The sequence below is a fragment of the Phyllobates terribilis genome, unplaced genomic scaffold (assembly GCF_046119375.1).
Source record: "Phyllobates terribilis strain yellow unplaced genomic scaffold, ASM4611937v1 Scaffold_1__5_contigs__length_1240528914, whole genome shotgun sequence".
Lineage (NCBI taxonomy): Eukaryota > Metazoa > Chordata > Amphibia > Anura > Dendrobatidae > Phyllobates > Phyllobates terribilis.
In genome coordinates this window covers 1,058,548,259-1,058,560,516 of record NW_027362761.1, presented here as the reverse complement: position 1 = coordinate 1,058,560,516, position 12,258 = coordinate 1,058,548,259, and the positions used below count along the sequence as shown (strand labels likewise).

Here is a 12,258-nt window from a genome sequence, read left to right as displayed (position 1 = left end):
CCTGTATGGTGAGACACAGCCATTACACAGTACACAGCAGGGGCACATTTATAAGATTATGTCAGCACAGGAATATTTTATTTTAACACATACAATTGTGGAAGTTATTATTATTCCAAGATCTATTGATTAAAATGAACTTTTCTTTGTGGGAAAACCCCTTTAAGTAAAATTAACTTATTTCTATTTTAGGAATAACCTTAAATTTCTACTTAAGGCAGAAGTTTTAGTTACAGTGTTATTATTATCCAGATATAAAGGGGAATTTGTCACCAGGTTTTTGCCATCCCATCTGAGAACAGCATGATGTGGGGGCAGTCTTCTGCTTGCTGCAGTTTTGATACCTGCTATAGATCTACTAGTTCTCTGCTTCTGAGCCCTGTATAACCCCACCCACATCACTGATTGACAGCTTTCTGTGTACACTGTGCCTAGGCAGTGGTGGAGGTGAGGTTATACTGAGCTTATGAATATGGAGAACTACATGGCTGCAAGTTTACTAGTCCTCTAGTCATAATCTGCTTATAAAGTGATTTTATCAAAACTACTGCAAGTAGCCCAGTAAGTGACACATCGCTGGAGTCAGGGGCTCTATTTCTACATTATGCTGCTCTCAGATTAGGTGGCAAAAACCTGATGACAGTTTTCCTTTAATATGCTTTATGGTATGTTTTTTGACAGAATATGTCTGGGACCACAGGCGATCGAATCCTGCATTGCAAACATCTATGTCTTACTCTGAAACTATACAGTGTTTGGTTATTATCCACATACCATAATCTGTCTTTTACATGTCCCTGTAGTCTGCAGACTAGATTCTGTAGTAAGCAATGAGCAAGAGGTGAATATATTAGTGGTAATAGTAATGGATACGGTATTCATTTTTGTGCTTTAGTTTCACCTGTCTTATGCTGACAAAGAGGTTATAGAAAGAGAACCTAGAGGAGAATCCCAACAGGACGTCCTCAGAAGACTAGCCAAGGACCTTCCGGTGTACACCAGGACCATGTCAGGAGGTATGTCACTCAGTAAGAAAAGTAGTCCTTTTCTGCATAATTTTTGTTTTTGAGGCCAATAAAATTAAATATTCCAATTTCCCAGTATCCTTGTGTGTTCTGGGTGCTGGGATGAAGGACATTTATTGTTAGGGAGACCCTCAAGCTGGAGAGGTGTTTTACCAATCCCTATGTCTTGGGAGGAAAATACGTTGTTCCACTTGTCTTATTGGGCTAATATGAGACTGTTTTCTCTTTTCTGGAGAACAGATAATTTGCGCACTTTATTTCCCATGAAGCATTGCATGTAATTCTCCATATACTATTTGGATTTCTTCAATGAGACCAGTACCTCCCCTGCCTGTTACAGGTTATGAATAGCTTATGGACTGTCACATTATACCGCGCTCAGGGTAGCAAAAACCTGGTGACAGATCCCCTTTAAGTGGTTTTATGACTTTTACTGTCCTGAACATCACAGTAGTGTATGTCCTATATTCTGAGACTTTCCTGTGCACAAATTATCCAGCAGTACTTGTCTTCACCACCATAATTTATTGGCCCAGTAAACAAGATAAGGTGAAATCGGCAGTATGGGCCAAGCATCTAATGTGTATGGGAGCTTTCTGAATGTTCCCCAATAGATGTCAGAGGAGACAAAGGTTCTGCTGTCAAAATCTCAACGACCGTGCCTTGTGTTGGGTGGGGGAATAAGCCTCTGCCAGGTGAGTCTGGGGGGATAAGCCTCTGCCAGGTGAGTCCGGGAGGATAAGCCTCTGCCAGGAGAATCTGGGGGGATAAGCCTCTGCCAGGAGAATCTGGGGGGATAAGCCTCTGGCAGGTGAGTCTGGGAGGATACGCCTCTGCCAGATGAGTCTGGGGGGATAAGCCTCTGCCAGGAGAGTCTGGGAGGATAAGCCTCTGCCAGGAGAGTCTGGGGGGATAAGCCTCTGCCAGATGAGTCTGGGAGGATAAGCCTCTGCCAGGAGAGTCTGGGGGGATAAGCCTCTGCCAGATGAGTCTGGGGGGATAAGCCTCTGCCAGGAGAGTCCGGGAGGATAAGCCTCTGCCAGATGAGTCTGGGGGGATAAGCCTCTGCCAGGAGAGTCTGGGAGGATAAGCCTCTGCCAGGAGAATCTGGGGGGATAAGCCTCTGGCAGGTGAGTCTGGGAGGATACGCCTCTGCCAGATGAGTCTGGGGGGATAAGCCTCTGCCAGGTGAGTCTGGGGGGATAAGCCTCTGTCAGATGAGTCTGGGAGGATAAGCCTCTGCCAGGAGAGTCTGGGGGGATAAGCCTCTGCCAGGAGAGTCTGGGGGGATAAGCCTCTGCCAGGTGAGTCTAGGGGGATAAGCCTCTGCCAGATGAGTCTGGGGGGATAAGCCTCTGCCATGTGAGTCTGGAAGGATAAGCCTCTGCCAGGAGAGTCTGGGGGGATAAGCCTCTGCCAGGTGAGTCTAGGGGGATAAGCCTCTGCCAGGTGAGTCTGGGGGGATAAGCCTCTGCCAGATGAGTCTGGGGGGATAAGCCTCTGCCAGGAGAGTCTGGGGGGATAAGCCTCTGCCAGGAGAGTCTGGGGGGATAAGCCTCTGCCAGGAGAGTCTGGGGGGATAAGCCTCTGCCAGATGAGTCTAGGGGGATAAGCCTCTGCCAGATGAGTCTGGGGGGATAAGCCTCTGCCAGGAGAGTCTGGGGGGATAAGCCTCTGCCAGGAGAGTCTGGGGGGATAAGCCTCTGCCATGTGAGTCTGGAAGGATAAGCCTCTGCCAGGAGAGTCTGGGGGGATAAGCCTCTGCCAGGTGAGTCTAGGGGGATAAGCCTCTGCCAGGTGAGTCTGGGGGGATAAGCCTCTGCCAGATGAGTCTGGGGGGATAAGCCTCTGCCAGGAGAGTCTGGGGGGATAAGCCTCTGCCAGGAGAATCTGGGGGGATAAGCCTTTGCCAGGTGAGTCTGGGGGGATAAGCCTCTGCCAGGAGAGTCTGGGGGGATAAGCCTCTGCCAGGTGAGTCTGGGGGGATAAGCCTCTGCCAGGTGAGTCTGGGGGGATAAGCTTCTGCCAGGTGAGTCTGGGGGGATAAACTTCTGCCATGTGAGTCTGGGGGTAGTTCTCTAACAGAGGACGCAGGCGCACTTGGCCAGTTGACTGTTCCTGTGTATGGTGGAGTTTGGAGAGAGAGCAGTCGCCCGAACAATCATTCGACAGCTATCTAACATAACATATATATCTAACATAAACGCTATGCTTTAGTTACTACATGGAGCTGATATTGGGTTATTCAGTATAAAGACATTTCTCAAATATCATCTGTTAGCAAATTCATATACCGTCTGATATTTTATATTCTGCCTCCCTTTAATGTTTGCTGATTTGTGGCCAATGCCCGTTTTCAAGCTTCGGTGTGTTTAATACCCGCTGACTTTGTAGTGACAATGTGACAATGTGCTGCCAGAGTAAGCTTCTCACTTTGTCACCAGGAGTTACTTTTCTATAAAACACTGCGAGCTTTTGCCAGAACAAAGATAGTGGGAAAATAATAAGATCCTAGACAGCGACAGAATGTGCTTAAAACTTTGAAATCCGTAGACTGCATTTGCTGCCAAAATGAGCATTAACCCTGACTATTTTTCTGCAGCCATCAGATACTGTGACAGATGCCAGCTTGTGAAGCCTGACCGCTGTCATCACTGCTCCGTCTGTGATAAGTATGAACCATTCTCCTCTCATCATTTGTAGAAGATTAGAAGCTTGGAGATGGAGGAGGAGCGGGACGCTCATTGCTGTCAGTGTGTGAGATCTCTGTAAATGATGTGGTCTGTCCAGCCCGCAGGCATATTGACAGCACTGCGCTCTGTTGATGTTGATTTCCTTGAATTGAATAGAAGCCACAAAGCTGTAATAAGCTGCAAGCAATAATTGGGTTATGTCAGAGAGGAAATCTATACCTGACACGGTCACAAGGGTGCTTCATACAGGCCGGATGACCGAGGAGGGAAACACTCAAGTGTCATCGAGTTCAGAGAGAAAGAAAATTGGATCATACATTTCTCTTGTTCTGGATCTGTGCAAAAAAATAAAAAAAGAACTAGAGCTACTAGTATGTCATTCAGAAATGGCGGAGCTTGGCTGGTTTTAGTCAGTTACAGGATTGGAAATGGGTCACCACTTCTTTCATCCATTTAGGTTTTCCTAAATATGCCTTAAATGCACTGAGCAATGAACTTCCAAATTGTATCTTTATGTTGTTGAAATGAAAGGGAATTTGTTCCTCCATATTTCATCCCTGACCCGCCACCACTGCCTTCCTTCTGGCCGGGTTATGTCATTGCAATCCGACCCTGACAGCATAGAGCGCATGCATAGTGAAACAACTTGTACTGTCCTCAGGCTCATCTGCATTGTACATACACTAAGTACTAACGGGGTTACCTTGTGTTATCCCTCACTTTAAGGGGCTCTTTGAGAATGAGATAAAATGGTGTCCCTGATATAATTTAATAACTCTTGTGTTGGTACGGGCTGCAGACTGAAGACACACAGCTCCCGAGACCTGTGTCTCAACTGACAAAAGCTGTATCACACCTCAATTGGCGACCGGGAGCAGGGCTGTGATTTCAGTAAGCAGCCCGTACTAACACATTACTAGGATGGGCTGCAGTTTCAGTTATATCAGAGGCTCCATTTTATCTCATTCTTGGAGAACCCCTTTTAAAGGGTTATTTTCAGGTTTAGAAGCTATCTCCTATCCAGAGTATAAGGGATAACTTCCTGATTACTGGGTTGGTCTGACTGCTGAGAGCTCCAATGATACCGGGAACCATGGCTTTGAAGCTCTCCTTATGAATGAAGAGGTGGTTGACCATATGCACTGCTGCTTCATTCATTCTTGTGGGAGTAGCGAAGACCAGCCGGACACTGCGCTCCGCTATCTCGGGTGATGCCATGAAGAAGGAATCTTACAGAGCAGTTTTATGTTCTGGAAGGCGATGCCGAGCAGCTGACAGCATCCTTTATGTCCACACGGCCTAATAGGACATGAGGACAGTGCTGCCATCCTCCTCACTTATGGCTTTACGTGGACTCCTGCAATCACTGGAAATTGGAAGATGCTCTTATACCATTGGGCTTACATCATTATCACAGTATCCCATCGCGAATAGTCAAATTCTATGTTCATTTTTTAAGAGGCCTTTAAAAACAAATCAACATATTGGTTACTTTTAGTAATTCATACCAGTACAAGAAAGAAACAGTTTACAGTAGTTACCGTCTATAATGCAGTGCAGATCTGTAGAAATGAAATGCTGAAAATGTATGAAAAATATGTCAATGGAAGAGGGGAAGAATAATGGAGGCTAGACGGTGTCTATACTGAATTCTTGTAGTGCTAGTGTTCATTAAGAACTACATGTCAGTTTTGCTCTGTTTTGTTTCCTTTAGGTGCATTCTGAAAATGGATCACCATTGTCCTTGGTAAGTGCCAGCTCAACATTTTGGTAATGATTACTATAATATGACCCTTAACATGCTGTGTGGGCTATAGGTACATTATGGGCCTAGCTGGACCCTTACTGGTATCTTTCTGTCATATTGGGGTTGTGCATTTCTGGGTACATTTTTCATTTACTTAGATGCTTGTATTTGGAGATAAAAATCAGTTTTGCACTTCATTTTCATGAAAAATGTTGCATAGTTTTGCTTTTACAGGCTTTTGGGTTCTCTGCACATTCAACTTTGATGTGGTCTGTGCTCATAAATCAGCTGAGAGAAGGGCAGAAAAAGACAGATAAAGCTCATTTGAGAGAATTGGGCCAATTATGCTAATCACACTCTGATGAGGGTGTGATCACAGTGTGCCCTGATTCTCTTGGATGAGCAGAAGATGGAGAAAAAAATTCTCCATCTTCTCCATTCTGTCAGTCCTTGAAAATTCAGACTGCACTCGGATGCCATCCAAGTGCAGTCCAATGTTTTCCACTGACTCATTGCGTCAGTGCGTTCTGAATATTGGCTGAAACTTCGTCATGCTGCAATTCTTTCCCCGGACCAGCTCTGTCTGAGGAAAAAAATCAGATATGTGCACAGTTCCAATAGATAACATTGATCCGGGTGCGATCCAATGTTTTGATGGATCACACTCAGACCTAAAATACGGTCATCTGCACAAGCCCTAAGAGTTACAAACTCTCCAATTTGACTGGGGTCATAATGAGCTCAATGGTGGATTCCCATTGAACTCATTCTGCGGCCAGCAACAGCTACTGAAATGAAATGGTGCAAGATTTTTAATGAAACCCAATTACAAAATGAATTTTAGCCAAACATGCATATATTTACTTAAGAAAAAAAAATTGTCTTCAAAAGTGATTTTTTCTTTTATACCGACTTTCAAATGTCTACATAAAATAGGGATGTATCCAAAGTTATCAAGTTATAAAATGCATCTGATATAACTCTGCTGTGTGTGAGGTCTATAATAATGATAATACAGCAGTGAGTATAAGCCGCTGTTCCTGCCCTGACATCAGTCGCACACAACACGGCTATCTTTGAGATCCTCGCAGGGCGCTGGTACATGGCTTTTATCATGTGAAGTCATAAGCAAAATGATGTCTGCAGCTGAATCTGAGCCACAGACTTAGCGCGGCTTATTATGTGTATTTGTGAAGTCGGCACGTGCCGTAATTATCATTAAGTGCAAATCATAAGCAGAAAAGCAGTGACATTACGCTTTTTATTCCCACATCGGGATGCTGCACAGCCATCAATGTTGTTAAGAAAAAAATTAAAAAACATTACTTTTTATAACAGTAGAAAACAATATTAGGTTGGCGGTTTATCAATCGTGTCCTCAACCAACCGAATAGGCTGATCAATACGTTCTATGTTCAATTAGCTAATGGTGAGAATCAATCAACCATCATCACTAACCATCAGCCATCAAACAAACCAGCTTTATCAGAGGATTGAATGAGCTGATCACATTGATCTACTGGAGGGGCCATCATTGTGATCAGTGGAGGTGCAGCAATCACAAAACCTTACATCTAAGCAATGCCTGCGTGTGCTGCTTGTGCTATACGCAGGGGCTTCCCCATATTCCTCCATTAGTACAGAACGTACATTGAAGAGATGACACTTTTACATTGATTATATTTGTAGTTTCTCAATATTCTGAGAAGCTAATTTCAAAATAGCAACCAATATGGCTGAACGTCTTGATATAACATTTACTACAGAAAAAATCTTATTGCACTCTGACCAATGTTATCCAATGAGGCAGTGCAAATCTGCGTATTTTTTCTCAGCTGTATTCGGCATGCTGCAATTTCACTCCAAAATCGGTACAGTGGCATCCGACTTTTACAGCTACATTATAATTCTGTAACGTAGGAAGTTGTAAATGGTCCTGTAAAACATTAATAGCTGCAGAGTAAAAAGCTGATTGTATACATGGAGGACAAGTGAGAGAAAAATCGTCCCACTCTCCTGGATGAGAAGGAGACCGATTAATACACTGGTGTGAGCGAACCCCAGCAGTAAGTAAAGCATCAGTGCAAAACTTAGAGAACCTGACTGTCTCTGACCGACAGGTAGCTGAACCATACTTGACCCTAGGGGCAGGCGTCAGGTAGCAGCGGAGAATAGGGAGAGAGGCAGGAGAGCTTTCGGCGCGCTGCCGGTCACACTGCACTTTCTGCTCATTTTTTATACAATTTCAACAATGGATTTCTACAAGAAGGGAAAGGATTTACTTTGCATGAAAACACCTATACATACATGCCAATATTTGTGGGTATAAAATCCTGATGACCGGTCTTCTTTCAGCTAACTTTTTCAGCATAAATGTATGTCTGTAGACTGAACCTGCAGTTAATGAGTCGCAGAATCCAGTAGATCTCACCGAGACACAGACAAGATTTTCTAGTGGTGACCAAGCAGGATGAGTACTCGGGAGACAGCTTACATGTCATCTAGTGGTGACCAAGCAGGATGAGTACTCGGGAGACAGCTTACATGTCATCTAGTGGTGACCAAGCAGGATGAGTACTCGGGAGACAGCTTACATGTCATCTAGTGGTGACCAAGCAGGATGAGTACTCGGGAGACAGCTTACATGTCATCTAGTGGTGACCAAGCAGGATGAGTACTCGGGAGACAGCTTACATGTCATCTAGTGGTGACCAAGCAGGATGAGTACTCGGGTGACAGCTTACATGTCAGCACCTCAAGAGATGGGGAGATCTTTGTGCCCCCTTGTTACTCCTGCTTCCACTTCTTGTGATGGTGATTTGTCCATTTTGTGGTCATTTTAGTTATTAGTAATATTTGAATAATATTTGTATTTGTTTTATTCTCTTATAGGGTAAACAACTGTGTTGGATTCTCCAATTACAAGTTCTTTTTACTATTCTTGGCCTATTCATTGCTGTATTGCCTTTTTATTGTTGCCACAGATTTGCAGTATTTTATCAAATTTTGGACGGTAAGTTATTTTTTTTCCTTATAATTCCTCCAACAGCATTGTTTAGCTACAGCAAAAAAACAAAACAAAAGGGAATGTATTGCCCTTGCAATTTGTGTGCTAGTTTTCTAATGAACTCCTAGAAGAGCTGGTGCAAATCAGTTCACATGACCCGGTCCTGCAAACTACCTCCTACCTGCTAGCATCCGCTTGTCTTCTTTTGATTAGCCGGCATGACGCACCGTCACTTGCGTCACTCCAAAAATTTCACGTCTCTTCGGGTCGGCTTATGAAAAGAGAAGCTGCAGATGCCAGGAGCTGGTTCTCAGGGCCAGATTATCGATGCGACCGGGTCTTGCAAATCGATTTGCATCATCTCTACCTCCTAGTTGTCTTATGCGTAGCATGTTAAATAGACAATAGACTTTACATTACTTTTGTAGAGGATAATAATAATTTGGAGAATGCAACTGGAAAAGGTGCTTGACTATGTCCAGGGTTGCACAGTGAAGTCTATCTTGAATAGATATGATTTTGTGTTAATATTATTTTTATTGTAAATTTTGATAATTGGCATCAGAATATATTACCTTAACCCATTCTTATCTGTCCATGGTCCTGTGGTTTGTACATGTACCTAGTTGGCAGCTTTTCTTTACTGGTTGCTGTGAGAATACAGTGGTATTGGGGGGGGGGGGTATTGTACCCTTAGGTGGGGTTCACATCATATTTCAGATACACTTTCCGTCTGAGCCCTCTAAATGAATAGTTTGGACATACCCCCAATGGAGTCATAGACTTTCATTATCAAACAGAGTCCAAAACTTGCAACTTTATACTTTAAATTATTGTTTCTGATTTCAGACATGTAGATGGCCAAAAAATGTTCAAACAGATTCCAAAGTTGCATGTTCTGCACTCCGTTGGGTAACTGAAGTTTATGACATTTTTTTGTTTTTTGGGGGTGGGTTCAGCTGGATCCCCGGCAGAGTCAGAAACGCATGGCCGAAACGTGCTGTTAATCAGTGTGGGACATTTTCAGTTCCTCTTATCTTCAATGGAACCGACCGACTCCTATTAACAAGAGAAATTACCTGGTGCTACGGGTTTTTCCTTCATTCTTTTCGTTCCCAAGCAAAAAAAATGATATTTATTTATTTACTGATTATAGATGAGCGAACCCAAACTTAAAAGTTCGGGGTTCGAACCGGACAGTTAGTGTCCGGTGCTATATGCTGAACACAGATTTCTCCCGGAAGTCTGTTGCAGGAAGAGAGTGAGGTTCTGGTTCTGATTCAAGTTCGGGAACAGTTCTGGTACTCAAACCAAACGTTGTAAGAAAGTTCATGTCAGCTACCAGAACCTGGACTTCCACGGGTCTGCTCATCCCTACTGATTATTTAACGTGAATATTTTAGCTAAGTGACAGATGTGTCCTTTTAAATGTGTATTTCCATCTTCATATAAATCTTAATTGGCAAAAGTACTAAAAAAAAACCCTACATGCATACTGTCCTAATCGGAGACCTTGACTAATGTGCCGCTCGCTAATGATGACCTTTCACTGCGCAGCAGCCTCCTCTCTGCTCACTCTGCAATCTGAAAAGTCAGAACTTGTAATAGATAATATCATATTTTTATTCTGCCCTTTCTCCGACTGATGATCCCTTTTCATTTTCCTCTGCAGAATGGTCTGCCTGACACACAAGCCAAATTCCACATTATGTTTTTGTTCTTTGCTGCCGCCATGTTCTCCGTTAGTCTGTCCTCCTTGTTTGGGTATCATTGCTGGCTTGTCTGTAAAAACCGCTCAACATTGGGTAAGTCATAATATTTGCCCTGCGTGCACTACTATTGCTGTATTGGTTTTATGAAACTACTGGTATTGGTTGACTTGCGTGTCGATACCCCAACAACCCCAATTAACAAGCATTAAAGGGAATCAATCAGCACAAAATGACTGTTCAAACCAAGCACAGGCATTCAGTGCACCGTGTGCAATTCAATGTTTCATCCCACCTACAGTGGGGAAAATAAGTATTTGATACACTGATGATTTTACAAGTTTTCCAATCTACAAAGAATGGAGAGGTCTGTAATTTTTATCGTAGGCACACTGCAACTGTGAGAGACAGAATCTAAAAAGAAAACCAGGAAATCACATTGTATGATTTTTAAATAATTAAATTGCATTTTATTACATGAAATAAGTATTTGATCACCTACCAACCAGCAAGAATTCTGGCTCTCAGACCTATTAGTTTTTCTTTAAGAAGCCCTCCTACTCTGCACTCATTACCTGTATTAATTGCACCTGTTTGAAATCGTTACCTGTATAAAAGACACCTGTCCACACACTCAATCACACTCCAACCTCTCCACCATGGCCAAGACCAAAGAACTGTCTAAGGACACCAGGGACAACATTGTAGACCTGCACAAGGCTGGGATGGGCTACAGGACAACTGATGGCACAATTATTAGAAAATGGAAGAAACACAAGATCACTGTCAATCTTCCTCAGCCTGGGGCTTCATGCAAGGTCTCGCCTCGTGGAGTAAGGATGATTTTGAGTGGTCCGGAATCAGCCCAGAACTACACGGGAGGACCTGATCCATGACCTAAAGAGAGCTAGGACCACAGTCTCAAACATTACCGTTAGTAACACACTATGCCGTCATGGATTAAAATCCTGCAGGGCACACAAGGTTCCCCTGCTTATGCCAGAATATGTCCAGGCCCATTTGAAGTTCGTCAATGACCATCTGGATGATCCAGAGGAGGCATGGGAGAAGGTCATGTGGTCAGATGAGACCAAAATAGAACTTATTGGTATCAACTCCACTCGCCGTGTTTGGAGAAAGAAGAAGGATGAATACAAACCCAAGAACATAGTCCCAACCATGAAGCATGGTGGGGGAAACATCATACTTTAGGGGTGCTTTTCTGTAAAGAAGACAGTACGACTGCACTGTATTGAAGGGAGGATGGATGGGGTCATGTATCGCGAGATTTTGGCCATCAACCTTCTTCCCTCAGTAAGAGCATTGAAGATGGGTCATGGCTGGGTCTTCCAGCAAGACAATGACCCAAAACATACAGTCAGGTCAGCTAAGGAGTGGCTCCGTAAGAAGCATTTCAATGTCCTGGTGTGGCCTAGCCAGTCTCCAAACCTGAACTCAATAGAAAATCTTTGGAGGGAGCTGAAACTCAATGTTGCCCAGTGACAGCCCCGAAACCTGAAAGATCTGGAGAAGATCTGTATGGAGGAGTGGGCCAAAGTCCCTGCTGCGGTGTGTGCAAACTTGGTCTAGAAGTACAGGAAACGTCTGACCTCTGTAATTGCAAACAAAGGTTTCTGTGCCAAATATTAAGTTCTGTTTTTCTATTGTATTAAATTCTTATTTCATGCAATTATGCAAATTAATTATGTAAAATTCATACAATGTGATTTTCTGTTTTTTATTATTAGATTCTGTCTCTCACAGGTGAAGTGTACCTACGATAAAAATTACAGACCTCTCCATTCTTTGTAGGTGGGAAAACTTGCAAAATCGTCAGTGTATCCAATACTTATTTTCCCCACTGTACTTGTTTTCCATCTATCTCCATCCAATCCTTTGGCTCTTGTAAAGCCAGAGCTGTCAATCAAGGAAGAGTAAGGGGGAAGTAAATAGAAAACAAGTAGGTGGAAAGGTGCACTGAGCCGCTCAGCTGTGCCAAGTGTGCACCGAGCGCCTGTGACTGGTTTGAACAGACAATATCTTTTATTCGATTAAATTGAATACTGAATGGTGTCAT

At 43.4% G+C, this 12,258-nt stretch overlaps 1 protein-coding gene across 1 annotated transcript in view; it reads left to right on the top strand.

Moving 5' to 3' along the window:
- Positions 1–12,258, top strand: part of ZDHHC2 (zDHHC palmitoyltransferase 2) — a 125,411-nt gene that overhangs the window by 93,888 nt on the left and 19,265 nt on the right. Inside the window, exons 4-8 of the mRNA XM_073645413.1 lie at positions 896–1,016; positions 3,628–3,697; positions 5,433–5,465; positions 8,358–8,478; positions 10,145–10,277. Coding sequence (XP_073501514.1) covers positions 896–1,016; positions 3,628–3,697; positions 5,433–5,465; positions 8,358–8,478; positions 10,145–10,277 — 478 coding nt within the window. The remainder of the gene's footprint in view (positions 1–895; positions 1,017–3,627; positions 3,698–5,432; positions 5,466–8,357; positions 8,479–10,144; positions 10,278–12,258) is intronic.